Here is a 27871-nt window from a genome sequence, read left to right as displayed (position 1 = left end):
CAAGGAAATCCTGGGGGCCAATGGGGAGCCACAGGGGACTCCCAAGGTCGCCTCTAGGTCTAGACTTGGCTGCAGGTGCTGTGGGCAGCCTTGGCCCATCCCTGCTAGGTGCTTTTGCCTCCAGGACCCTGGGGCTCCCAGGAATGTCTGCCACCATGCAGGGTCTCCCCATTATTTCAATCTAGAGAGGCTCATGTCCTCATCTCTCTGCTACCCTGTGCCGGAGCTGGGTTCTAAGTGGAACCCTCCAGTCGCTGGGGAAGTTGCAGGGTTCAACGAAGCTGCAGACTAACAGGACTGCCCAAAGGCACGGCAGCCTTTGACCTTGCTCGGAGCAAAATGCACGGCGCCTTCTGGCTCAGCGATGGCATAAATGCCACCTCGCATCGATCGGTCAACAAGACGCGCTCACTGAGCTGACAGCGTGTGATGCGGGGGTATGAGAGCCACACCGAAAGAAGCGTGAGGAAGGGAAACAGACAGTGAGAGTGCAACGTGAGGGTCTGTCCGCCCGGCCCCTCCCCCTTCCTCACCCTGGACGGCTGCCAGCCTGGTAAGGGGACGGCCACCGCCCACTCCGACAGCCCTTTCTTTATGTGGTGCTGACCTCTAGAGGCTCCCAGCTAAAAAGCATCCCAAAGGACGGGCCTTTTTACACCTCCAAGAAAAGGAGGAGGAAACACCTCTGCCGCCCGCCTCACTGTCGTCTGCCCAGATCTGTATCTGTGTCATTGTTTCCCACTCTACAAAGGGCGAGAGGTGGGGCACAGCCAGAGATGGGTTCACGGGGTTTTTTGTGCCGCCTGGGGCACTAAGAGGGAATGCAGGAGGCATTTCTTGAGTTTCCAAAGCATTAGGGCACCAGGCAGAGGGGAGAGCAGTGCTCACGCACAGCCCAGCATCACAGTGCTCGCTCTGCTAACAGCCACGCAGCAAACTGGAAACCGTGAGCTCTCTGACACACACACCCCTCCACACTGGGCCCCTTTAACCCATCTCAAATCCAATCCAACAACCTACAAAGCCCTACTCAACTGGAGAAGAAAACGTGCTCTTCTTCCAGTAATGGGATTTACTGGCAACTTTACCACCTACTTTCCGATTTTATTTAAATGCTATTGTTTGCTGACCAGTAGCACCTGGGAGGAAATTAGAAGCCAAACAGTGTCATATCATCCAAAAATGACCAAAGAATACAGGCTAATGGGCATCAGAAAGGTTTCCTAGCTAGGTTGGCAAAAAGAGAATTCTCACATATAAAAACAGAAGTATTGGTTTAAAGGGAAAGTAGAAAATTACTAGACACCAGCTGTAGCACCAGAGTAGACATCGTGACGATCCCAAGATGTCTTGTTAACCCTTATTAGCCTCTGAACCAACGTCTGTGTTTTCTGTAATCTTCCCTACCCATGCCCCGCTCCCAACACACACCCTCTGCACCTGGTCTTCAGTATTTAGAGCGCCCTGGGCAGACCGTGGGTCCAGAGATGGCGGAGGGGTAACAAACGAGGCACAGCTTGGGGTGGAGTTTGGAAGGCTCTTTAATAGCAAGCGTATGGTAATTACATGGTTGGGTGAGACCTTCTCTCTGGGGGAGGGGGCGTGCCAGACCGGACAGGGCTCATCAAAGGATGCACACCGCTGGAAGCACGGGACAGAGGGCAACGGTTTTTGGCAAACCCCTTTCCCAGCTTTGTAATTCACAAGAGGGTTTTCTGGAAGGAACCAGGAAGGCTGAGCAACACACAAACACCCTACAAGAAGGAACACTTCCGGCCTAAAGCAAACACACCAGCTGGCTGCTTTGGCTCCCGGGAAGATGGGATGGCAGGGGGTTTCCACCTGCCGTGCTGCTGAAGAGTCCGACCCGCCCGAGGCTGTGCAGGCCGATCCCTGGGGCAGAAGGTGCCTGGTCGAAAGGAGGTCTTGGGAAACAAAAACAAAAGAATAAAACCAGAAAAGGCAGTGTGCAGGAGCGGGCCACCAGCTTTCTCTGCTGCCAGGCACACGCTGCTTTCACGTGCGGCTTTAATGCTTGCGTCGATTCGGCCCTATGGGGCTACAAGAGGGGGTTCCACATTCCTGTCCTCCAAATTTAAGGAAGAGAAGACAACATGTTACTGAACAATGCGCCTCGGGCAGGAACTACAGATCTCTTCCCATGGACGCCATGCTGCCATGACTAACACAGGTTGCTGGCATTCTACCAAGTGACAGAATTATCCCGTATAAAATCTAAAAGCCTTCAGCTTCTCATGTCACAACACCAACCAACCGACTGGATCTTTAAGAAAGGATCAGTTCCTGATTTAAAACACTCTGCAGGCCTCTCTGCAGATTAAGCAACCAGCACTGCTATCCCTTTGGGGTCAGCATCCACGAGAGGGGAGAGGGGTCTGCGGCCCTCGTGGGTCTTAATTGTGCTCTTTCTACAACCCTGAAGCATTGCAGGAAATGGGGGGGTTCTGTCCTGTGGCGCTCCTGGCCGTGGCCCATGTCTCGTTCGAGTTCCCCTTGCAGGTGGCTGCAGCCCCTCTGGTGGCTCTGGCTGGCTGCTGGTTCCATCAAGAACTGCACCAGATGTGCAGGACACCTGCTGCCTCCTCCGCTGGGGAGCACTGCAGAACTCACCCAGCCATCGCCAACGCAACCAACTCAAGGTCTGGAGGAAAGCAGGTCCCCAGGAGGCTGCAGGCGGACTCGGTCCCTAGCTCCCCTCCCTATACACTCCCTCTCTGTGACGTCCACCTTTGAAGGCAGATTCCCAAAATACAAATCCCAGGCACGCCCTGGCCCAGAGTCTTTGTGCTCCATTCCCAGACCAGTGTGAGAGAGGACGGCTTCGACTTGCAGTCGCTCCTGGCGAGGTTCTGACCGAAGGACACTGCAAACCAAATTCTGGCACCAGGACATTCCCGTGCCTCACCCGGAGCCCTGGCAGCCTGCTCCATAAGATGATGGAGCTGGCCAGGGAGCCAGAAGAAAAAGTCTCCATGACTCACGCCAACCCAGGATCGAGCATCTGCAATGTTTGGCTGGGCCTGGCTTCAGCTCTCACAGCTGGCTCACAAGGAGCCATGAGCGCGCACACACACACACACACACTCTCTCTCTCTCTCTCTCTTTCATTCACTCTCTTACTTGCGCTGTCACTTTCTTTCCACTGGACGACATGGGGAGAAAAAAACACAAAACAGCAAAGCACTCGCCTGTCACTCCGCAGCTCTTCTTCATGCAAACCTCGCTCCCAGTGACGTTCAATGCGTTCCCCTTGCAGAGCCCCAGTGTCAGGACACAGAGAAGCATGCACAGTTGAGACAGGCAACGCCTTCTGGAGCCTGGCTCTGCCCTCTCCCCGCGGGAACAGAGTGTCCTCAGCCCCGGCGGGTGGGGACAGTCACAGGCTGCACACTGCCAGCAGTCCACGGCTAGCATCCTAAGGACGACATCCTGGCCAGCTCCCAAATGGGTTCCCTTCTCCTCTGCCTAAGATGCCTTGAGTGCTGCTGCCCTGGCCACACAGCAAAACGCAGGGACAGGAGGGAGGGTGCTGACAGCTGGCAGGGCCAACACCTTCACAAAGCCACTAAATGGGACTCTCCACGGCCATACAATCAACAGCAGAGTCAGGACTAGAACCCAGCGGCCTCCTAACCCCAGGCCCGTGTTCCACCCAACACCTCACTGCCCCCTCCTGAGAAAGGTCACGCCGCCGCCTCACCATGGAACCACTTCCGTGACAAACACTACAGGCTGCCTGGCCTTATGGACCGGCCACAGGCAGCACTGCACAGGGCCACTCTGAGCCACACTAAGAGCAGCCACGGTGAGGCAGGAGAGAGCACACGCGTGCACGTGTGCATGTGTGTGAACGGTCACAGGGATGTGCACACAGGCACAGAAAACAAAGCTTTAGAAGAAGCAGTCTGATTTGCTAAAGCCTTTGGGGTTTTGTCACGGGAAATAAGTCACATACAGGGATTTTCTGTGCCATCGCCTGTGCCTGGGGCAGAACAAAGAGCAGAATTCACATCAGCCCACAGATTAGCTCGCTCTGTCTCAGCTCAGTTCTTATCAATAGGGAATATTAACATGATGATACCAAAATGCACTTGGTTAAAGTCTAAACACTTCTGTGACAGAATACATTTTATAGGAACACCCATTCCATTCCTAAACCCAAGTCAATCTAGAGCTACGCCTCCGGATGCGACTCCAGCTGACCTGCAAATGGTGCAAGCTAAGCCAAGTTTCTATATTTCCACCGCAGAAGTCATCCTTGTGTTCTGCTATGCTCAGGTGGGGGGGGTCTCCATGCCTGGGCGGCACCTATGTAACCCACAGCTCCCCATGACCTCTGCTTGTGAACCGAGCTGGTCAGAACACAGGCGGGCGGTGAAGGGCGGGCCACGCTCACCCTAGCACGTGAAATGCTAAGTCCACTGCTTCGCTGATGGGCTACTTGGAAGGAAACTCACTGGACCAGAAATGAACCTTGATTATGTTTTCCCAAGAAAAGAAAAACTGCACTGGTACTGAAACATGGATGGGAACCACTGAATTATTTTTCCCAGGGACTTCAAACTGCAGCCCAATCAATTCAACAGAAACTGCTGGGCCACTTGGGTTCCCATGGCTATGTCTGCAAGACATGCAAGACTCTGCTAAGTTCTGTGGCCTCTGTTGCTGTGTTTTTAACTCAGAACTCTGATAACCTGCCAGACGTGTTTGTGTATGTGTTTACCTAGGTGCCAGGTATAGGCAGGTGCATCCTGCAAAGTAAGTTCTTGGGACCGGAGAAGCGGGAGCGTCCAGAGGAAGAGTGCTTCAAGGACTCCCATGGAACATGACAAAGGCATTCCCCAGGAAGCACGGGTCGGCCACAGGGGGCCACTAGCGTTTTCAGCTATGACCGCGGCTGCTTCTGTGTTATCTGAGTGTCCTGCTCATTCCAACACCCCTCCAAGCGAACCCATGTCACACATGCCTACTTTTGTGTCCCATTAAAGCTCCCTGCAGTTAGACCTCTCATCACACTGAATTACAGTTTTTTAATAAGTGACACAATGGAATCCTGTTCTTGACTTTTTTTCTTAAAAAAAAAAAAAAAAAGAATACAAGATCAAGAAAGCGTAGATGATGCTATCATCTTTTGAAAAATTTTCTCTCCTGGTTTATTTTCTTACTAAATTTTTCTATGGCTTCAAAGTGTAAGTGGCACTTACTCGGATTCTGCGTGTTTTCATGATTTGGAAGTTGCCATCTCATTCTAAGAGAATAGGTAAACGGCCCACTGCACAGCGTTTCAAAGAAGTCAGCAGTGTGCGCCTCTTGCCCTCTCCGTGGTCCCCTCCACTAGACTTTCACAGTGGCTTTGGACTTAGCAGGTCTGGAAACAACAGAACACGCCAGCAGTGCTGCTCCCTAACTATGCACCAGCTGCCACACGCACGCTCCGCAAACTCAACAATGGCAAACGCTCCAAGGCTTCTCTGCCCCCTCCCCCTCGTAGTCCCAAGCTAAGCGATTATCCTGTGCGCACCCTTGCATTTGCAGTTTCATGACCAGATACTCAAACTCATGCTTTAGGAGCAAAACCTTCACTTACATTTACAACGTACACTGAAAAGTGCAGACTGCACCCCCCTCTGCCATGCTGCGCCCCAGGAGGGCCCCGGGGGAGGACTCCACGCGCAGCCTGCGCAGCCTTCCTACATTCAGAGTTCCCTGCGTCGGCCAAGGTGACGTCCCCAACACACACCCAGGAGAAGACAGCCGGCCGCGACGGACTCTCAACTCAAAACGGCAAAGGCGACCAAGACGACTCCGTGGAAACCCGGCTGCGGCAGGGCTGACGCGCAGGCCACTTCTGAGCCAAGCTCATCACAGGTAACTGGCGGTCGTTAAGAAGGTATTTCATTGTCATCGGGATACTGGGCGCCGGGAGTCCTGTCTCCAGGTGCACGCGACCCCACCCGGGGCCCCACGGGCTCACTCTCCTCCTCCATGGGAGCCCTGGGGGTTACTGCTGACTGACACCCATCTGGGCGTGGTCTGCCTCTGGCTCCTCCTCTTCCACATCGGCGCTGTACTCCTCAAACGCATCGTCCTCTGTATCCGGGAGCCCCAGCAGCTGCAGGGAGAGAGGAGGCAGAAGCAGCTGTGAGCACCACACGGACGGCGGGCAGGAAGCTGACCCCCGGCTTCCGATCCAAATCAAACAGCGCTTACGGCCGCAGTCACCGCCTTCCCATACATGCCTGGGGCGGAAACAACCCTTCAGTCGTGCCCAAAGACGGGGTCTTACGGGGAGCCTGCAGAGTCTCTGTTTTTGCTTATTTATTTGAGAGGCTGAGACGCTGAGAAGAGACAACCAGAGCACCCGTCCGCTGGCTCACTTCCCGAACACCCACAACAGCCCCCAGGCGGGGCTGAAGCAGGGAGCCGCGAACTCAACCCAGCGAGTGTAGATACTGATGTATGTAAGCTTGTGATTGATACACTAAATACAAAATCCACATAGTAAGTAGAAAAACCACTGCTCCTCAGGAGTGTGGACAAGGGCTATAAACAATCAAATCGCAAAATACCAGTTTCGCTCACATACACTACATTTTCTTTGTACCCTGTATATTAGTTGCCACAAATCAGAGAACACACATATTTGTCTCTTTGGGACTGGCTTATCTCCTTAAGCATAACTGAACCCATTCTGTTGCAAAAGACAGATTGTATTCTTTTTTATGGCTCAGTAGTAGTCCATCGTGTCTATCTACCACAACTTCTTTATCTAGTCATCATTGATGGACTTCTGGGTTGATTGAAACTCTTAGCTATTGTGAATTGAGCAGCTATGAACTTGGGGGCACAGACAGCTCTTTCCTATGCTGATTTCATGATCTTTGGGTAAATTCCCAGGAGTGGGATGGTGGGGTCATACGGTGGATCTATGTTCAGATTCTGAGGCATCTCCATACTGTCTTCCACAGTGGAACTGATGTCTTAAAGCAGTATCTTAACTGCCAGCCCATATGCCTGCCCCTGTTCTTAGCATCAACACTTGGTAGCACATATATACAGAGATACGACGTCTATGCAAACACACACCTGGGATGTTAGCAGAAGATGAACAGTGCTGATATCCCAATAAGATAACAAAAATTTATTTTCTACTGTATTTTCTCCTAACACACGCTGATATTATTCTAACACATTTATAAAAATGTTGAGACAATGAAAATATATAACAGGAAAATTGTTAAACACATTCTGGTGCATCAGTAATGTGGAATCGTATATATCCACTGAAGATGACATTTTTGAACAATTTAGTGATATAAGAAATATGCACATAAGTGTAAAAAGAGCTGGATAAAACTGCATTTTCATATTGACACAGATTTTCCTGAAATTTATACACAGATGCACAGAAAAGATTTCAATAAAAAATATCCAAATTTTAAGATTTTATAGTAAGGGATTGTGAATTTTTTGTTTATCTTTTGTATTATCTGAATCTTGTATAATTATTACCAGAGAAACTCCTGGGACATGTTTGCTAAAGGCACTGGCTGTGGTTAGGGATCGGCTGGCACTTGCCAGGCCTGAGCAGTCCGGGGCTGCCCCAGAAGCTCTCTTGCGCTGGAGCAAGCCCTGTGCCAGCGGGGCTCCTCGGCTGCTCTGTGACAACCAGGCTTCCACCCCACAGTTCTCATCGAGAGCCACAGTCTGGGTGTGGCCAAAGGACGGTTTTACCAAGGGGCTGCTGGGATGGTCACTTTCAGGTCACTCCACGAGGACACGAGAAAGACGGTCATCCTTTTGGCTCACCTTGCCACACCTCCCTAGCAGCCTGCAGCCCCTGCCTCCCACCCTGCTCCACTGCTTCCACGGGAAAAGGATAAGCAGAGTTCCAATGACTCTCCCAGGTCGCACGGCCCCAGGGGTCCTGCCAGCACAAGACAGAATCCTGTGCCAGGCGGTATGAGTCCCATGAAGCACATGGCCTGCCAACAGGGCCAACCGCAGGCAGCGCCACCCACTGCTCAGCCGGCTGCGGTTGTCTCCAATGCCGTTAACGGGCATGGCAGGACAGCAGGTGCAGCTGCCAGCAGGGGCGGGAGGCGTCCATCCCGTGTGCACGTGGCAGAAGGAAAAGTCCCTTTTTCTCACTGCTGCCTCCACTCCAGATTGTAGAGGGAGGAACAGATATGATGAAGTTTGCCGCTGAAGAGAGGGGACGGGTACCTGGTCAAAATGCACACAGATAATTTTGGTGGCCACTACTTTAAGTCTGAACCATCCATCCACCTATCTATCTGAAAGGCAGAGTCAGAGAGAGAGAATGGCCAGTGCTCATGTGGGACGCTGGTGTCGCAAGTGGCAGCTTAACCCACTGTGCCCCAATGCCGGCCCTGGCAGTCATTTTTATATGAAGAGCTGCTCACTGATATGGCAAAGTGTAAGTGTCCTATGAGAGGTTAACACTTGGAGAGGTGGCTGAAGTATAAATATTGTTACCAGTGGCTCTAAAATCATGGAAATACCAAAAGAGGGTGCAGAAATTCAACAATATATGCAACTGTTCGTTTCACTGATGGGGATACAGCTTTGAGAAACGGCCTTTGGGTTCCCTCTCACTTAACGGATCTGGCTGCCTGGAGCCTGGGTTAAGGAGGATTCTGAGGTCCAGTGAGAACATGGTCGGGCAGCAAAGGCTGATCTGGACAGAGAGGCCACAGCCGAGGCGTGCATCTCTGCCTGCCTTTGCTGTCCGAACAGCTATGCCTCTGACAGTCTTTCACAATCAGCTGATGCACACCAGCGCACCCTGAACTTTCTCTTCATTTTAGGGTGGTGTAGACAGGGATCCAGGGAGCCAGGCAGCAAGCCACTTCCACCTCCTGTCCCTGCCCCTCCGCCCCTCCTTCCAGCTCCCTAGCTCTCCTCGCACGACAACCCACAGCACACAGGCCAGGAGTACGGGAGCATGGGCACACGGGAGGCCTTCCCTGTGGCCTCAACAGCTCTGCCTGCGCCTTCATGAGTGCTCACCCCGGCCTGACACGAGGGGGAAGAGAAAAGCAGGCCCTAGGGGCCTTCTGGACTCCTCGGGCATGCAGGTGCATGGCCTGCAGCTCCAGCACAGCGGAAACCTGGGCTCTGCTTGGTCAGGAACCTGGGCCAGGCCACAGCCACCTGCTCTCCCCTGCCGGGAGCGAGCAGGGACAGTCAACGGGATGGTGACAGAGGCCACAGTCAGCCTACATCAAGGCATCCTGGAGACAATGCAATCGGGAGAGGTCCTCGGGGGGCTGCCCCCGGCCACTGCACGAAGTCACCCTGAGTCCCGATCCTCGGGCGTGTGTGTGGCAGCCCCTGAAGCCAAGCTGCATCGTGCTGCGGACTTAATATTAACGCTGCTGTCATCAAGTGCCCACTGCCGGCCATCGTCCTGAGCAGCTTTACGTAATTACTGCCTCCGTCCGTGTACTAACCCCATAGGGGAGGCGGTATTACCACGCCCCCCCCCCCCCCCCAGAGGTAAGATGAGAGAGTTAGTTGAGTGGCTTGCCCAGAGTTGCCCAGGAGGTGGCACAGCCAGGATTCAAACCCCGGGGACTGCACCTAAGCACCAGGCTGGCCAGGGGATTCCAGTCCAGCCCCAGTGCAGCCCTGGTCAGCTGCAAGGGTGGTGTCTGCGTGGACACGCCTGTGCAATCGGGAAGCATGTTTGAAAGAGCAGGGAGAGGGGCAGCCCCAGCACTGGCCCGGCATTCCAAGGCTACGAGACACACCATGGATTTCCATGCACACCCCCATTGTAAACGTCACTTCTGGATCCCCATTCTCAACAGTCGAGACGATGCATCAGAGACAGAGTACAAACAGCCTGCTAAGAACCCCGGAATCCGCAGGAGATAGCCCAAGAACACCTGCCACGTCTGGTACATTTCAGTGACAGCCGACAGACACAGCCGTGCATTCCTACCGCAGGGACAGCTTTTCAGTTGACTGGGGGCAAAGTGTCTGCTCCCTCTGGACAAGGCTGCTGGCATTCCCGGGGTCTCCCTGTCCACAGAGCTCTATTTCAGCAAGCTGGGGACACACAGGAAGTGCAGGGGCCCAGCCGGCCAGGCACGGCTGCCAAGCTTGAGAATGGCGGTCTTCACACCCCCTGGGTGCCGGCTACCCGTAGCGCGGACTCCAGGTCTTTGGGATGAGAGTGCAAACCACATCAGGCCGTGAGGCACAGGCATTCAGCACCCGCTATCTCAGCAGGGGGCACTCAGTCTCATCCAAGCAAGGGAGGGGGCGTTGCGGGGAGCATGGTCAGCTGGGGCAATCGGCCATGGCCTTGGTGCCTGGTGGCTTTGGAGGTCCCTAGAAAGCTCCTTCCAGAGGAACCCCTCCCCCCAAAGCTTACAGCGGCTAATCCAGAGCTTTCCCTGAAGTGCAGAACCTGCCTCGCTGCTCTCAGGCAGCAGCTGCTCCTGCACTTGCAGCAAGCTCCCGGGTGACAGGGGCGCTGCTAATCCAGGAGCCATGCTCAGCTTCAGGGAAGGTGACACCACTGACCTTAGTGATCTCTGGCGCTGCCAGGCCCAGGACCCATGATGGGATCCTGGCTGGTACCAGTTTGTCGTTTTTTTTTTTTTTTTTTTTTTTGCTTGTTTTAAAAATTTACTTGAAAGGCAGAGAGACAATGATAGACACAGATATTCTACCCACTGGCTCACTGCCCAAATGCCTGTAACAGCTGGAGTTGGGCCAGGCCAAAGCCAGGAGCCAGGAACTCAGTCCTGGGTCTCGTGGGCGGTAAGGACCCAAGTCCCTGAGCCACCGCTGGAGCTTCCCAGGGTGCACATCAGTAGGAAGTGGGAATCAGCAGCAGAGCCAGGGCTTGAATCCTAGCACTGCGGCATGGGACCCAGGGCTCCCAGGTGGCCTATTAGCCACCGTGCCAAACAGCTGCCCTCAGCCTGTCCTCTTGACAGCAGGCAGAAAGTGGCAGGTGGCTGTGACACTGCCGTGGGCAAGGGCAGCAGGTGCCTGCTACTTACAGGGGCCGCTGCACTTTCTAAAAATGACAAGGGTTTCAATGTTCAGAACACAAGCCAAAAATCAGCCACAACAAACAAAATATCTCAACATTCAACATCTTTCATTAACGCTCACGTGTGCGCGATGGGCATTTGGCCTAATGGTGAGTCATCAGTTACGGCACCTGTGCGTCCTATCACGGTACCCGGGTTTAATACCTGGCTCTGCTTCTGATTCCAGCTTCCTGCCAGTGTGCACCCTGGGAGGCAGCAGGTGATGGCTCAAGTACTTGAGTCCCTGCCACCCACAAGGGAGACCCAGAAAGAGTTCTGGCCCCTTGGCTTTGGACAGGCCTAGCTCTGGTTGCTGCGGGCATCTGGGAGGGACGCCAGGGACCCTGCACTTCAGCAACGTCATTGCAATCTGCTTGACTGACCCCCTCCCGCCCCCCAACGCAGAAGGCTGAGCTTCTCTCTCTGGCCACCGCAGGGGGCAGGGGCTGGTGAGGGGGTGACCGAGGCTGTGGTGCTTCCAAGACGCGGGCAGAGCCATGGCAGCTGCTGGAATGGGTCAGGTCTGCGCCTGTTCTCAGGGGAACCACGGGCTGCCTGCTCTGTGACCTGGCAGCACTGGGTGCGCATTTCTTCACCAAATCCTGTCCGCTACCACACCGCAACAAGATCCTTCTCAGCGGGGACACCATGCGGCTCAGCCCTTTGCCGGGGTCTGCGATCCCACGCGGCACACACTTCACCCGCATCCATAGCAGGTGCCTCCACCTGCCCGGCCGAGGGGCCCCCAGAGGAGACAGGCACTCCCCGGCCTACAGGGCAAGCTCTGCTTTGCACTGGGAAAGGGCGAGCCCCGCAGCGTCCAGTCACGGTGGGGCACCCAGCTCCGGGAGGAGGACAATGCTCAACCGCTACGTTTTTCCCACTGACACGTGGCTCCCTGGTGGTCCCAGTACAGGCCCAGACTTGGTAAAGAAAAACAGCGAGGACACATCCTGGCTGGCGCGTCCCTGCTGCGGGGACCCGGGCTGCCAGCTCAGGCGAAAGCCTGGGAAAGAGGACCTGGCGGGCAGTGGCCAATGTGACCCCCTGTGGGGGAGCAGGTGTAGTGAACACCCCATGCTGATGGGTTTCCTAGTTAGGATGTAGGGGAATTGACTTTCTTTAATGATGCCTTCAACTTTCTGGAAAATATTTATTTATTTATTATTTATTTATTTATTTATTTGAAAGGCAGAATGACAGAGAGGGAGAAGGAGGTGGGGGTAGGGTGGGGCGAGAAAGGTCTTCCTTTTGCTGGTTCGCTCCCCAATGGCTGAAGTAGCTAAGGCTGGGCAGCGCCAAAGCCAGGAGCTTCGTCAGGATCTCCCACGTGGGTGCCGGGGCCCATGCACTTGGGCCATCTTCTGCTGCTTTCCCAGTCCATTAGCAGGGAGCAGGACTGGACGTTGAGAAGCCGGGACTCGGACAGGCTCTCAGTGGGATGCTGGTGTCACGGGTCAGGTGGCTTAACCTGCTGGCCCCAGAACTGATTTTCTTACAATTCTGCCCAACTTGCTATCTTGACTTGGATATCCAGTAGGTGCTTCAACCCTGCCCTGGGCAGGACTGAGCTCTGACATCTCTGTCGCACACTGCTCTGCTGCAGCCTTCCCCAGCCTGGTACACGGGGAGACTCCAGCGTCATCCCTGCCTTCTCTTTTCCTCACCTCCAGTCGTGCTGGGTCTGTTCGCAAGGCACCTGCAGGCTCTGAGTCCTTCATGCCACCTCTGCTGTCACCTCCCCGTCTGAGCCCCAGCATCTCCACCTGATGACAGCCAGAGCCTCCTCACCAACTCCCACCCTGCACAGATGTCCCCGCCTGCTGTCCCCAAGGGAAAGCCCTTGCCCTGGACTGCTGCATGCTCCAGCCTCATGGCCAGGTTCTCAAGAGGCCTCAGCAGGCCCCTGGGGACCCTGACCCTCCTTGGCCCTGCCCACGGCGTCACTTCTTTTCTCCTTGGCACCCACACCTTGCACTCCCAGGCTGTGCTTGGCTGCACTTGGTGCTCCCGTCTTCCCCCACGGGGAGGTGAGCCGTGCGATCTAAGCTGTTCATCTGTCTGGTTCAGGGCCGGGAACAGGGCAGCCCGTCATGGCAAGTGCTCAGTGGGTCTCAGTAAACGCTTGCCAGAGGCATGAAACTGGGACATATTGGGGCCGGTGCTGTGGCACAGCAGGTTAATGCTCTGGCCTGAAGCACCAGCATCCCATGTGGGCACCAGTTCAAGGCCCGGCTGCTCCATTTCCGACCCAGCTCTCTGCTGTGGCCTGGGAAAGCAGTAGAAGATGGCCCAAGTCCTTGGGCCCCTGTGCCCACATGAGAGACCTGGAAGAAGCTCCTGGCTCCTGGCTTCAGATGGACGCAGCTCCGGCCGTTGTGGCCATTTGGGGAGTGAACCAGCGGATGGAAGACCTCTCTCTCTCTAACTCTTTCAAATAAAGAAATCCAGAAAGAAAGAAATCCAGAAAGAAAGGAAGAAATCCAGAAAGAAAGAAATCTTGAAAGAAAGAAAGAAAGGAAGGAAGAAAGAGGGACACATCAGTATGTTTAAGTCAAATATCTATTTTGAGTGAGCCAAACTGGCGTAGAAAATTCAACAGAAAATGAATTAGCCCAATGACGCAAATCAGACCAGGTGACAAAAGTCACAGAAATTCTATTTCTTATAACGGTGGCCGAAATGATTGACATGGAGCACTTGTACAGAAGCTGGATTTAATACGAAAAATACCTTTTAAGTATAGTGAAGGCTTAGGGGCCAGCATTGTGGTACAGGTGGTTTAGCTGGTTCAAGCCCGGTTGCTCCACTTCTGATCCAGCTCCCTGCCTGTGTGCCTGGGAAGGCAGCCGGAGATGGCCCAAGAGCTTGGGTCTGTGCACCCACGTGGGAGACCCGGATGGAGTTCCAGGCTCCGGGCTTTGGCCTGGCCCAGCCCTGACTGTTGCAGCCTTCTGGGGAGTGAACCAATGAATGGAAGATCTGTTCCTCCCTCTCTCTGTTTCTGTCACCTTGCTTTTAAAATAAATAAAATAAATATTAAAAAACAGAAAAAGAGAGAGAGAGAGAGAAACATACTGAAGACTTAGAACCTGGAAAGCAAGCCCAACACAAAAAACGGCTTTTGTCCTAAGGGTATTTGCTGACACGGGGGATGCCACCAGAAAGCTTACCGCATTCTCAGCCCACTCCAAGAGCTGGGGGAACCAAACAAGAGCCCAGGCTGTGACAGTTACCCCTGCTCTCAGCTGGGAGCCCCCCTCTCAGGCCCCTATCCTTATACAGTGTTAAGGTGGTCTTAGATAGGGCCCCCAGCCCTGGCAGCAGCAAATCCATGTCCTGTCTGGCAGAAGGTCGACTCAGGCCTCCATTTATTTTGGTGTAAACTTTCTAGTGCAACAAGTGCACACAGAGAAGATGCAAAGGCACAAAGAAACAAGATGCCAGGAGCGAGACCCAGCAGAGAGAGACAACAGAACAGACCGGCAAACCCCCGGAAACTGGGGTATCCCACAGGCCACTGGGCAGCCACGGTCACCATGTTCCATACAGAAAAGACACGCATGGACACTGCAGCGGGGAAGCAGAGAGCGACAGACGCCATCTGAGAAGTAAAGAAGGAGCGTTTCCAGCGCGAGTGTCACCGGGGCACTGACCGTGGGGGACACCTGGCACCGGGAGTCTGACTCCACCTTCCAGCGGGGACGCAGACAGGGACTTCCGCACGGCGGGGTGAGGCAGGATGTACGTTTCTGGTTTCACTCACAGCTCCTGCTCATTCCTCATTTCTAGAACAGTGCTTGGTGCTGCAGCCACAGCAGCTCACGCCTCCCCCTGCTGATTATTCACCCAGGCAGACCTGCCCGAGGCAGGTCATGGACGTGGGAATCCGGGACCTGCTGACCGTTACGAAGTGCTCCGTTCCGCCTTATCTGATAGATCTCGGGACCCCTCCATTTCACAGGGGTCCCGCCCCACCTCAGGAGGAAGGCAGAGGCACAAGAGGCTAACTAACCCCAGCTGGCCAGCACGTCAGCCTTACGCCACCCCTGTATCCAATCACACCTCTACCTACTGTCCATGCTCCAGTCTCACCTATGCAGTGACATCTCCATCACGACCCAAGGGGACAGGGTTCCCATGGCGTCTGTCCAGCTGAAGACGCAGTGGCTCCTGGAGGGTACCTGGAAGGCAGTACAGCCCCACCCCCTGTTCACTCCCTCCTCTGCAGCCTTGTGCGAGGTGCAAGACCGCCCAGCGGCTCCCCTGAGTTCTGGGGGCCCATACCAGCACAGGCACCAAATGTGAGAGGGCCGTGGGAACCCCAACAGGCAGCCAGTTGCTCAGAGCACAAGCCAAACCATCTGGATCTTGCAGCTGGCATAGAAGACGGGGTGGGGGTGGGGAACAGTCTTGGGGACTGAGCCCCCAACCTGAGGATCTGACGCTACAGTGTGAGAACCGAATGGAATGAGAGGCGCCCGGTTGCTGTCTGCTGCTGGGGAGAGACGCTGACACCTTGGAGGGGCACAGAGGAGGAGACACGGAGTCTCAGTCTGCCTTCCCTACACAGGGTGGCCCTTCCCCCACACACCATCAGCTGTAATGGAAACAGGCCTCGTGCTGCTGCGGAAATACAGGTGCCTAAGTCCCAAGGGGCAGGGACAACAAGCCAGCTGTCTCTAAGAGACGTCGGGAAACGGGGCAAGAACAGAACCAGGATCCAATTCTGTCCGCCTCCAACTAGGGAGGTGCTACCCTGACCAGAATGCACCAGGAGCACCCCCGACACAGCTCGCTCTAGGAGAGCAGAACCGCAGGCAGGCATCTAGGGTGTATACTACGGCACACAAACAGAACACAGGGATCTGTCTTCATCCCAGCCTACCAGAGACTCTCAACCCAAGTGATGCTGGAAGTAGGCGCCATCCCCGCGACACACCGCTGTGTCACACCCCAGCCCCTCCTCCCGCCCCTGGCCGCTAGCTGCAAACCGCTGGGCAGAGGATGGAAGAGCACTGAGCTGTCCCCTGCAGGGCCCACTGTCCCCCCGCCCCCGCCTGTGTGCGCCCAGACAACGGTCACCGCGGGGACGCCGAGAGCCACCTACAGGTCTGAAGGCCGTGAAGACTTTCTCCAGGACTTCGTGCAGCGTCTTCTTGCCGCAGGAGGAGATGTAGTCCTGCGCCAGCTGCAGGAAAGGCAGGCAGTCCTCGCTCTCACTCCACACGTGCTGCACGCCGCCGGCCCGCGGGGGACAAAACACACACACAGGTCGTCAGCACGCGCCAAGCACGTTTAAAACCCAGCAAACCCACACGTGCACTCGAAGCAGGTGGGAGAATGATCCCGAGAAACCCCACGTTTCCAGCCACCACCTTACCTGCTCTGCTGGCGGCCAGAGCTGCAGATACACGGCAGACAGGGCGAGGGGACCCCCCCCCCCCATCAGTCCTGCAGCCCACCTTCTTGTGTAGGTGTACCATTTTTTTTTTTTTAAGGTTTACTTATTTTTTTGAAAGGCAGAGTGACACAGAGAGAGGCAGAGACAGAAAGAGAGATCTTCCATCCATCTGCTGGTTCACAATGGTCTGGGCTTGGTCAGGCTAAAGCCGGGAGCCAGGAACTCCACCCAGGTCTCCCATGTGGAAGGCAGGGGCCCAAGTACTGGAGCCATCTTCTGCTGCTTTCCCAGGCACATTAGCGGGGAGCTGGATCAGAAGCAGAGCAGCTGGGACTCGTACCAACACTCCTCTAGGGGATGCGAGGTCACAGGTAGGGGCTTAAGCTGCTGCATCCAATGCTGGCCCCAGGAGGGTGCGTTTAAGGCTGGGGTGAGGAGGCCCCGGGAGCCTTTGCCTCTGAAATCCGTAACAGCTGCGGCTGAGGGATGAATTAGACACCATCTGAAACCACTAACTTGGAACAAGGCCCCCTCTGACCAGAGCAGCCTGTGAGTGGAGCTGGTTATAAGTTAGATGAATGGAGAACAGCCACCGTCGTGGCTAAGGTGCGGGAAGCGGAGTTTACGACAGCCGCCCTTGCCTGAGAACGCGGTAGGGGCCGTCCCGACCAAGCGTCGCTTCACAGGAGATCGGCTTTAGGTTTTCTGTCTTTCCAAAGGCTGGGTAAGACATCTTTTCCGACACGAGGAGTATATGCCTCAGCACGTCTCTGAGACCGGGCAGGCATCTTCTGCACACATGCGGGGTCTGGGACAAGCCCAGGAAACAGGCTGGAGCAGCTGCAACACAGGAGCCCTCTGCCCTGCACATCTTGGGGAGACCAGGCACTGGGCTGTCGGAGACAAGCCCTGTGGCCCGGGTGGGTACCTGGCACCACTGTTTGGATGGATGAGCGAGTGCTGAGGCCTGGGAGAGCGGGGCAGGCAGCAGGAGACCAGGTCTGCTGGGGAAACGATCCGAGCCGAGTGCACCTGGAGCCCCTGTCCCTGCACAAATCATGGAGGCATGGAAAGTTCTACACCTGTCACTCAGTAGACACATTTTACCTCCTTTCTTATGCAGACTTAAAGATGCTGCTCAGACACAAGCGAGCAGTCGGTGCCAAGCTGCCACCTTTACACCCCAATTACCTGGGGTTCATGGCTGTACAGCTCCATTCTAACACCTGCGGCTCTGGCTCCAGCAGGCACCTGGGGACGCCTTCTCCCTGGCCTAGTAACGACCATGGCTGGGCGCCCTGGCTTTGGAGAACAGCCCAGGTGCTCCTCCCTGCTGGAGACCCTCAGAGCTCCCGCGCCACCGAAATGTCACTTATGGATCGGTCTCTTGCATTGTGCACAAGTGGAAGGTACAGAGAACTTCTGCAGCTGCTGTCTCGTCTGATTCTTCATCAGTGGAGTTAATCACGTCTGCTCGGCATTCACTTTTTTTTTTGGACAGGCAGAGTTAGACAGTGAGAGAGAGAGACAGAGAGAGAAAGGTCTTCCTTATGTTGGTTCACCCCCCCAAATGGCTGATATGGCCGGCGCGCTGCGCCGATCCGAAGCCAGGAGCCAGATGCTTCCTCCTGGTCTCCCACACAGATGCAGGGTCCAAGTACTTGGGCCATCCTCCACTGCAGTCCCGGGCCACAGCAGAGAGCTGGACTGGAAGAGGAGCAACTGGGACAGAATCTGGCGCCCGGACCGGGACTAGAACCCGGTGTGCTGGCGCCGCCAGGCGGAGGATTAGCCTAGTGAGCTGCAGCACCGGCCGGCATTCACTTTCATGCTCACATTTCTGAACGTTCCAGCTGAAGTGAATTTTTACCCAGGTTGAAGGTGGGAGTCACAGCTTGCCCTTGTAGACTTGCGCCAATCAGTAAACAAGTTAACAGTGTATTAAGTGTCCCGCACAGGGTCTGGCGGGGACATGTGGACATTCAGTATTCAATGTGGAGACTTCAAAAGGTTCGTGTAAAAATAGAAGGAAAAGATAAGCTATTTTTTTTTAATTTTATTTATTTTTTTGACAGGCAGAGTGTATAGTGAGAGAGAGAGAGAGAGAAAGGTCTTCCTTTTTTTTGCCATTGGTTCACCCTCCAATGGCCGCTGCGGCCAGCGCATCGCGCTGATCCGAAGCCAGGAGCAAGGTGCTTCTCCTGGTCTCCCATGTGGGTTCAGGGCCCAAGCACTTGGGCCATCCTCCACTGCCTTCCCGGGCCACAGCAGAGAGCTGGCCTGGAAGAGGGGCAACCGGGATAGAATCCGGCGCCCCAACCGGGACTAGAACCCGGTGTGCCGGCGCCGCATGGCGGAGGATTAGCCTGTTAAGCCACGGCGCCGGCCAAGATAAGCTATTTTGGAGCCAAAAACCCCTTGAATCCATGCAGCAGTTTTTCATATTCTTCCAGGAAACTTCCTGAAGACCCCACTGAAGCCTCCTCTTTGCCCCTTTCCGGGGCTGGGGTGGGGGCAGCAGAGGCCAAGGCCACAGGAGGAGTAACTCGGCCAGCCAGTGTGACCCCCCCAGGGAATGCTGCCCGACACCTAGGCTTGAGGTTAACTCAAAGGTAGGTGTGTCTACGAAAAACTTCCAAACCTGCAAGGGTGATTGTTTTGGTCCACTTGGGCTTCAAATTACAAAGTGAACCGAGAAAAACTGTATCAATCCAACAATAAGAGAGCTGCAATGTCTCCATCACCTCAGGTGATCAGTTTATTGAGCTAAACCTTCTGAGGCTTCTCTAACTTCCTGGAGGGGTTATTCATGCTCCTCCACTTGGGGACTTGGTCTTCTAGGAATATGTGTGGGAGAAGGTACACTCGCCCACCCAGCAGCCCTCTGGCTGCACTGTCCCCCTCTGGCCATCTGTGTCAGCTGGGATTTCCAACTTTGTTTAGAAAATATGTTGCCGGGGTCCCTGCCCAGGAAGTATGGGTTTGCAGACAGGCCAGGTGCACATGGCCACTCAACAAACATCATTTCATCATTTGGGGTGGGTGTTGTGGTGCCGCATTTCAGCCGCCCTCTGGGATGCCTGCATCCCAGTGGTCGCTCAAGCTCTGGCTCCACTCTGATTCCAGCTTCCTGTTGATACGCAGCCTACTTGAGTTCGAGCCACCCCTGCTGGAGGCCCTGATGGATCCAGTTTACAGGCTTCAGCCCCGCCCAACCTCAGCTGTTGCAGGCGTGTAGGGAGTAAACCAGAAGATGGATGATCAACTTTCTCCCTCTGCCCAAATAAGCAAAACCAAAAAACACAACCATGATTTATGGGGTGGTGTCTGGCACAGTACTTAAGGTGCCACTTCAGACACCTGCACCCCAGGTCAGAGTGCCTGCTTCCAATGGCAGCTTCCTGATAATGTCTATCCTGGAAGGTAGCAGGTGACAGCTCACTTCGTGGGAGACCCCCACTGAGTTCTTGGCTCGCAGCTTCAGCTTGGCCCAGCCCCAGCTCTGGCAGGTATTTGGGAAGTGAACCAGTGGATGGGAGAACTCTGTCTCTCTCTGCCTTTCAAATAGAGAAATAAACATGAAAAATAAAAACCTCAAACACCATTTAATGCTAATTGTTTTACATCCACTGTGTCTCATAACAAAGCATTCAATCAGAAGCCGCTTCCTTCCCAAATTAATCATGGCAGCCAGCAAAGAGCCACACAGCACAAGACAAGCCGAATTAAAAGATAAGTCTGCAGGTGGGGGAAAAAAAGGACAAAGGGAAAATGACGGAAGGAAAACAAGATAAAACCAATGGAGGCAGGACAGATCTAGCGCGGGGAAGGGGCCTGGCCACTGCTACGGCCAGGACACAGATCTGGAGCTAAGGCTTCCTGCGTGCTGAGACAGCGGCCTGCTGAGGCTATGTCCACAGGTGAACCAGAGAACTGGCAGGCAGGGCTGGGGCTAGGACAGCTGCTCTCCCAGGAGAACACAGGGGCCATTCTAAAGCCAAGGGGGGCACACAGAGCACCCAGGCGCAGCACTGACCTTCCAGCATTGACCCTGCTGGAAACAGGACGGGGGACTGAAGACCGGCATCCCTTGCTGCAGGGCCTGGCTACAAGGACTTGAACTGGGAAACCGTTGAAGGTCTGTGTACCCATGCTGGCCAGGAAAACGCTGTGACAGGAATGCTTGCCCTGGCAAATACGAATGGAGGTGCTCCATTTCTGACTTCCTGGAGGGCAGGTGGGGCAAGGGTAGCCTACAGGCTGACCGTGATGATGGAGACACAGCCGGAAGGGGAGGCCGGCTGTGCGCCCCAGGCCACAGGGTGCACGGGAATCACCCCAGGCTTCTGATGGAATTTTTATTACTTCATTTTAAAAATTTTATTTGAAAGGCAGAGAAACAGAAAAGAGACAGGCAGAAAGAGATCTGCCATCTGCTGGTTCACCCCCCAAATGCCTGCAACAGCTAGCGCTGGATCAGGACAAAGCCAGGAGCCTGGAACTCCATCCTGGTCTCCCATGTGGGTGGCAGGGACCCAGCCACTTGAGTCATTACTTGCTGCCTTCCAGGGTGTGCATTAGCAGGAAGCTGGATGGGGAGTGGAGCCGGGACTTGAACTCAGGCGAACCGGATGGGACGTGAGCATTTTAACCTTTGCACCGAACACCTGCCTCCAGGGTTTCTGATGTTGTGGGAACGGGTGACCAAGAATTCGCATTTCCAACAAATTCCAGGTGGCAGGTCTCCGGGGTGCCAGTCTGCGGTGACCCTTTGAGGACCACAAGTAGAGCAGAATTCTGGCCAACTGCACGTCTGAAGGGGCAGGGAGGTTGGTGCCACAGTGACGAATCTGGATGAACTGAACCGATGCCATTACCGACTGCCACAGGGCCGAAGCTCGGGGCCGCCAAGCTGCTGTGAAGTTCCCTACAGAAAATCCCCTGCGTGCACTCGGATCTAAGTGTAGGCACACGAGCCCTTCTTTGTCTTAGGCTGGGCCAGAGTTTATCCCCAAAGCTCAGCCTGTGTAAGACAATCCAACCCTGGTACCTGCAGACAAGAACAAGAGCACCTTTCTAGTCTGTTCCCTGCAGGTGAGAGCATCCAGCTTACTGCAGGCTGGCGTGGCCTCACGGAGGCCGTGACCTCAGTCCTGCAGCACCGGGCGGGGTGGGGGCAGACTCCGTGCCGAGCCCTGGGCCAAGCAGGGGCAGGCGCGGCAAGAACATGCCTGTGCCTCTCTGGACACGACGGCTTAGCCCGGGGGCGCTGGCCTGGGCTTCCCTGTCACTCTGGTGTAGCTGCCCCCTACCCCCTGCACCCACGGGCAGGTCCCATCCCTGGAACTTACTATGCAGGGATCAACAATACTCAAAGAGAAAACAACTGCACGTGTCCTGAACACACAGGGCCTTGTCTCCTTGTCCTTATTCCCCATCCCCAACACAGCGCAAGGATCCTTCATAGGGCACTGGCAGTGAAAGGTTAGACTACTTGCCTGAGGTCACACAGGGAGCAAGGGGCAGGGCAGGGGCAGAGCAGAACAGGATTGTGAGATAAGCCTCACCGGGGCCTCAGCACACTCACTTGAAGGTCACCAGCAGGGCCCACTTGCCACCTCTCCACGAACAACCCAGGGACACACCTTCCTCCCTGTATGGAGAGCGCCCAGCCACCCGTGGGAGGCGTCACCCTCTGCCAGGCATGGTCACATGCACGGGTCCTCACTGAATCCTCATGATATTGCAGTATGGGCAGGTCATGCCGTCTGACAGATGAGGAGACTGAGGGCAGAGTTTAAACTGGATGAGAGCCTTCTCTTCACGGCACCTTCAAGTACACATTTACGTTATGGCGTGATTTTGTTTACCTGTTTATTTGAAAGGCAAAGAGGACTTCCACCTACTGGTTCACTTTCCAAAAGCCTGCAATAGCCAAGGCTAGGCCAAGGCTGGGCCAGAACTGGGTCAGGCTGAAGCCAGGAGCCAGGAACGAACAAGTAGATGTGGCAGGGGCCCAAGTCCCTAAGCCAGCACCTGTTGCCTCCCAGGGTGTGTGTTAGCAGAAGTCAGAATTGGAAGCAGAGCTAGGACTTGACCGGGGCACTCTGACATGGGATGCAGCACCCTAACCACTGTGCACACGACCTGCTCCTGTATTTGTGACTGCTGAGTGGGAGCTGCCTTAGACTGGCAGTAAAGGTTGCATACAAGGAGACAACCTAGGAGGCGGGAGAGAGAATCTCAGTGGCTTACCCGAGCGTGACAGCACGGGCGTGCAGGCAAGTAGATGCACACTGTTGACATTCTGTGCGCACACCGGCAGAGCAGGGCTAAAGCAGACGCAGGGGGTGGTGAGGAGTGGAGTGAAGGCTGTCCCTGAGTTGTCTGGTTCGAGCAATCAGACAGAGGGTGGTAACAGGGAGATAAGAACAGCAAGATAGGGTGACACCTTTGTACAAGCCAGGGGCTGGTCTCAGACAAGGCTGCCAGAGACTCACTAATACATCGCCCTCACTTTGGGCACGGTTCTCAACCCTCAGAGGGAGGTAGGGACGTCATCACTCCCATTTCACAGATGTGGAAACTGTGGTCAAAATATTTCCCCAAGCCATCGTTAGAAGTGGGGCGCTGGGGACAACCCCCGCTGGTGTGCCTCACCCGGATGTGACACTTGCTCCGAGACAGGTGGAAGGGCCCGAGACCCCTTCGTGTTCCTGAAGCCCCGGCTGGGTGTGCAGTGCACCCTCAACAAGCGTTTGTTGAATGAATGAAGCGGAAACACTGAGCAAATTGAGAAATGCCATGCAAATATTTTTGTTGTTAGCAACTTCTTCAAACAACATGGCGTCCACTCATCTCAAATTTATTCTGACGTTTGGTATTTTCCTGAGGGAGAGAAAAGCAGCCAGGTAGGGCACCTCCTGGACCTGGGATGCACGGAGCAGGAGGTGTGGGGGTGGACCAGCGCCCAGCAGTCAGCCCAGCTGAGTCCCAGGCAGCGCCCGAGTCCAGCACTGGCTCTGCTCCTGACTCAGCTTCCCGCGGATGCACAGAGCAGCCACAGCGCACATGCCTGACTCCCTGCCCCCACTCCCAGAATGGAGCTCCTGGCTCCAAATCCCACAGCTGCTGGGAGCATCTGGGGAGTGAATCAGCAGATGGGAGGGCTCTCTGATTCTCCAAGTAGAAAGAGAAAGAGAGAGAAAGAGAGAGAGAGAATTGATTTAGCTAAAAAGAAAGAAAGAAAAGCAAAAAGAAAACAGAAAAACAAAAAACCTCCCACAGCTGGCATCTTAATCATTAGGATCTCCAGGAATGTTGAGAAGATTCCAGTCTTGGAAAGGAATTATTACCCCCTCCCCCATCCCCTGTCTTCCTTATCTGTTCCATTTAAACCACCAGTGGACAAACACTTCCTCCTGCAGGTGGAAAATCATTTACAATGGCGGGATGGATGCAGTGTTTCTGAAGGGCGGTTTTCTGCAGGGCACCGAGCGGCAGCTTTATGGGCACGGGCCCTGCAGCTGCAACAAGCAGACTGAGCCCGGGCACAGCCCACTCAAAGCCCGCCTGCCCCTGTCAGGGACCCTGGCGCCCCACCCACGGCCGCCGCGGGGCTTCGGGAGTGAACCCCCAAGACCTATCTCCTTATTTTAAGTGCAGTTCCTATGTGCTCACACTGATGGACAGCTGACCCGCTCTTCACAAACGCCCCGTGACAAGGCAATCAGCTTCACCCCGTTTTACAGGTGAGAAAACTGAGGTTTTATGAAGAGAGAGGCTCTCAACTCTGGGAAACCCCAGGATCTCGGACGCCCAATGTGCGGGGCCCTCGCTGCTGCGCGCCAGGGCTGTTGGCTCACCGAGCGCTGACATCATCACACCCTCTCTGGCTGTGGCACGTGCGCCGGGGAGAGGCTTGGGGCCCCAGTCCGGCAGTCACCCGAGGCTGTCCCTCTTCTGGAGCCTCCCACCGGCATACCTGTGCCCAGGGGGGTCCGACGGCTCGGCGGGGTGGTGGGCGCGGCGGGGCCAGCCCTCGGAGTCCCCGCAAACTCCCCGCGGTGGCCGCGCCCTAGGGCCCGGCCCGCCTCGCCCCCACCTGAGGAGCCTGCGCCAGGCCGCGCCCGCGATGCCACCTCAGTCCGCAGGGGCGGGGCGGCAGCGCCGGCTCCAGGCTCCGGCCGCCGAGCACACGGTGACCCGCGCCCACAGCCGCCTCCATCTTACACTGGGGACCACCATTTATTTACTCCTGGTCTTCCCAGAACGCCAGCCTCGCCCCAACTCCCTGCCCTCCGCACCCCTCCTCGCCGACCAGCGCCACCATCCCAAGCGGGCGCAGGACGCCAAGTGGCCGCTCCCGACACCGCAGTACCCGGGTCCCCCTAGCTCAGGCGTGTGTGTTGGGGCGGGGGGTCCCCTTCTTCGGGGAAGGAACCCGCTGGGGCCCCACGGCTCGCAGAGGAGCGCGGGAGCGCAGGGCCGGGGACGAGGCGCGCCCGGGTGTCCGGTGCCTGCGCACGCGCGCGGGGCTGGGGACCCGGGAGCGATTCCGCAAGGAAGGTCCAAGAGCTGGGGCATCGGCAGTGCGGACAGCGGCTTTGTGTGCACTCGGGGTGCGGGGCAAGGCGAGGAGTTGTGTGCTGTGCGCACTGGGAGAGGGGGACGGGTTCCTGTCGCCGACCGGACGCCCGGGGCCAGGCAGCTCCGGGCTCGGGAGCCTTGGCGAGGGTCCGTGCGCCCCGGCCCGAGCTGGCGCGACGCGGGGGACACCCAGGAGCCCCCACGCCAGACACCGCGCACCAGCCACCGGGTCGCGTCCCCGAAAGCGCGCCCGCAGGAGGGAAGGGTGGACTCCAGGAGACGCCACGCCCCCTGGCCCAGCCCAGCTCCCCCACGCCCCGGCCTGAGGGCTTCCTCCCAGGGGCGCGGAGCCCCGGGCGGCGGCTGCGGGTTACGCCCCCCGCCCCCCAGCCCCCGGCCCGGCACCCGCAGCCGCCGCGGCGCGCGGTCCCTCTCCGGCACTCACAAAATTGTCTCCGCAGCCGTTGTCCGGGCAGAGCACGTAGAAGGAGACGCCGGGGTCGGCGTAGAAATCCATCCTGCGTTCGGTGTCCTCGGTGGCGATGAGATCGAAGGGCGTGTGCGAGCACCATTTCTCCGCAGCGTCCGCTAGCTGCTGGAAATCCATCGCTCTCGGCGCCTGCTCCCGGCCGGCCGCACGGCGCGGGCTCCCCCCCGGCTCCCGCGGCTAGCACCGGCGCCGACTGTTTACATGCGGGCTGCGACTGGGGGGCGGGCGGCGGCCGCGGACGGCGCGGCGCCGCGCGTGCGGCTCCTCCCCCGGCCCGCCTGCTCCGCCCCGTGTCGGGCGGCCCCCGGGGGCTGGCGAGGCCGGGGCGGGGCAGCCGCAGCTCCGCACCCCCAGGGTTTCCTCCCCCGCACCCTGCCCCGCCCCCGCCTCTCGAGTTTTCTGCAAACCCGGAGCGTCCCGGGGCCCTCGCGCGCGCAAGGGGGCCGCCCTGGCCCGTGACGTCGGGGAGCCCAGCCAATCGGCGGACCCGAGCCGGGAGCCGCGGCCTGCGGGCTGGGTGACGTCGCGGCGCGGGCGCGGGATGGCGGCGGCGCGGGTTGCGGCGGCATCGTGCGGCCGGGGCAGCGCTTTGCTCGGTGCGGCTCACGTGGAGGTACCGTGGAGCTTGCGGGGACGTCCGCGGGAAACGCGGCTTTGCTTCCGCAGAAGCTGATGCAGGCTGTGTCCCCTGCGTCCCAGCGCCGGACGCCGCGTGTCCACCCAGCTGCGGAGGGAGGTTCTGTGTGCGCGCACGACGCGCGGCCGCGTGTGTCTGAGGGGCGAGCCCCGCGTGCCGCTGGCTGCTCCCCAGCGCCGATGCGCGCCGCACGGGCGGGCCTGGACCGCAGGGCTCGCTGCCGCTCGGCTGGAGTGAGGAGCGGCAGACGCGCGCTGAACGGCGCTCGCCCCGGGAACGTTCGACCCGCGCCGGTCCGTGCGCTGTGGGCCCTGCGGACCCAGCCGACGCCCCTGCCCTCGACGGGGGATGGGGACTCCATGGGGAGGCTGCCCTCCCTCCCCTGGAGCCCCCTTAGTGAATCGGAGCTGCGTTCCCACAGCCAGAGTCGAGTCTCCAACTGGCCCTTCGGTGCTTTGGGGATCAGCCTAAAGCGTCTTTCTTCTAAAAGATCTTTTTTGGTGAGAGTTGTCCGTCCCTGGAAGCTGATGCGGCTGCGTCGTGACTCGAGTCACAGGCTCGTGGTGAGACATTTCAGCTCAGGGAAGGCTTATGAAGCACCTACTGGGACTGGGTCCCAGGCAAAGATGCACACCGAGGAATTTTATCTTTTTTTTGAAAGATGTATTTATTCAAAAGGCAGAGTTACACAGGGAGAGGGAGAGAACTTCCATCAGCCGGTTCACTCCCCAATGAACAGTAGCCTGGGACGCCGTCCCGTGCTTCTGTGGGTTGCGGCTGGCAGGTGGCAGTTTAACCCATGTGCGCCAAGCACCCAGGAATTTACAGACTGTAAGCCAGGCAGGATTCTCAGAGGGCCCCTGAGACCCCTGCACAGCTGATTGGCACACATCTGCCCCAGTCTGCAGCTGCTGGGGACTCGGTAGATGTTAAGTCCCATGGTAATTGTCCTTGAGGTGGGGAGATGACTCTTGGTGGCCTAACAATCCGGGGAGCCCCCAAGAGACACTGGGCCCTTCCTAGAGAGACTCACGGAGGAGGTGGCACCATCACCAGGAGGAGGGGGCGGGGAGCCTTCGGCAAGGATCACTGAGCAGGCATCTATGGTGGGAGTAATCCGCAGCCAAAGCCAGCAAAGAAGGGGGACTTCCTGTGCAGGGAACCAGCAAGGGTGGCTGTGCTGGCACTTCCTGCCTTCTGGAACCAGGAGTTAACAAATGGATGTTGCCTTAAGCTGCTAGGTTTGTTTAAATGTGTTTTTGCAGCAGCTGAGAACTAATGAAAGAGGCAAGCAGGTGAATACAAAAATTCAGTATGCATTTGTAATGTTACCAAAATGCCACACTGAATACTTTGATGTTTTGTTTATTTGAGGTGCTGAGAGAGAGCTCCCTCCCCTTAGTTCACTCCCCAAATGCCCTGAGGGCAAGGGCGAGGCCAGGCACTGATGGAGATCTCCCAGTGAGAGGCAGGAACCCAATGGCTTGAGCATCCTCAGTGCCTCCCAGGTTCTTGTTAATGGCAAGGCTGTGCACTCAGGGGAGCTGAAATTCCCTCTGGAAAGTTCAGCTGCAGAAGTCACTTGAGCCTGGGTTTATTTAAAGCAGCTGGGAAGTCCACCCTCAACCCCCCTGCAGAAGCTGCCTCGGCTGCCC

The 27871-nt window shown here is 56.5% G+C and overlaps 1 protein-coding gene across 1 annotated transcript; it reads right to left on the bottom strand.

Moving 5' to 3' along the window:
* Nucleotides 1-5099: 5099 nt before the first annotated feature.
* On the bottom strand, nucleotides 5100-25784 carry MTURN (maturin, neural progenitor differentiation regulator homolog). Its single transcript, XM_062178655.1, has 3 exons — nucleotides 25535-25784; nucleotides 16207-16329; nucleotides 5100-6133 (listed from the first exon to the last, which is right to left on the bottom strand). Exons 1-3 carry the CDS (start codon nucleotides 25694-25696, stop codon nucleotides 6023-6025), a joined length of 396 nt encoding a protein of 131 aa, XP_062034639.1. The 5' UTR covers nucleotides 25697-25784; the 3' UTR covers nucleotides 5100-6022.
* Between the last annotated feature and the right edge of the window lie 2087 nt (nucleotides 25785-27871).

Source organism: Lepus europaeus, chromosome 20 (genome assembly GCF_033115175.1).
Source record: "Lepus europaeus isolate LE1 chromosome 20, mLepTim1.pri, whole genome shotgun sequence".
In the NCBI taxonomy this organism is placed as follows: domain Eukaryota; kingdom Metazoa; phylum Chordata; class Mammalia; order Lagomorpha; family Leporidae; genus Lepus; species Lepus europaeus.
The sequence above is the reverse complement of the archived record's forward strand: the minus strand, read 5'-3'. Positions and strand labels throughout refer to the sequence as shown.

What these genes read in the sequence shown, in the direction of transcription:
- MTURN (XM_062178655.1), bottom strand. Translation starts at nt 25,696, where the DNA reads ATGGATTTCCAGCAGCTAGCGGACGCTGCGGAGAAATGGTGCTCGCAC. An exon ending in ACGGCTGCGGAGACAATTTT is followed by an intron (nt 16,330 to 25,534) that starts GTGAGTGCCGGA and finishes GGCGGCGTGCAG; the next exon opens with CACGTGTGGAGTGAGAGCGA. An exon ending in TCTTCACGGCCTTCAGACCT is followed by an intron (nt 6,134 to 16,206) that starts GTAGGTGGCTCT and finishes CTCTCCCTGCAG; the next exon opens with CTGCTGGGGCTCCCGGATAC.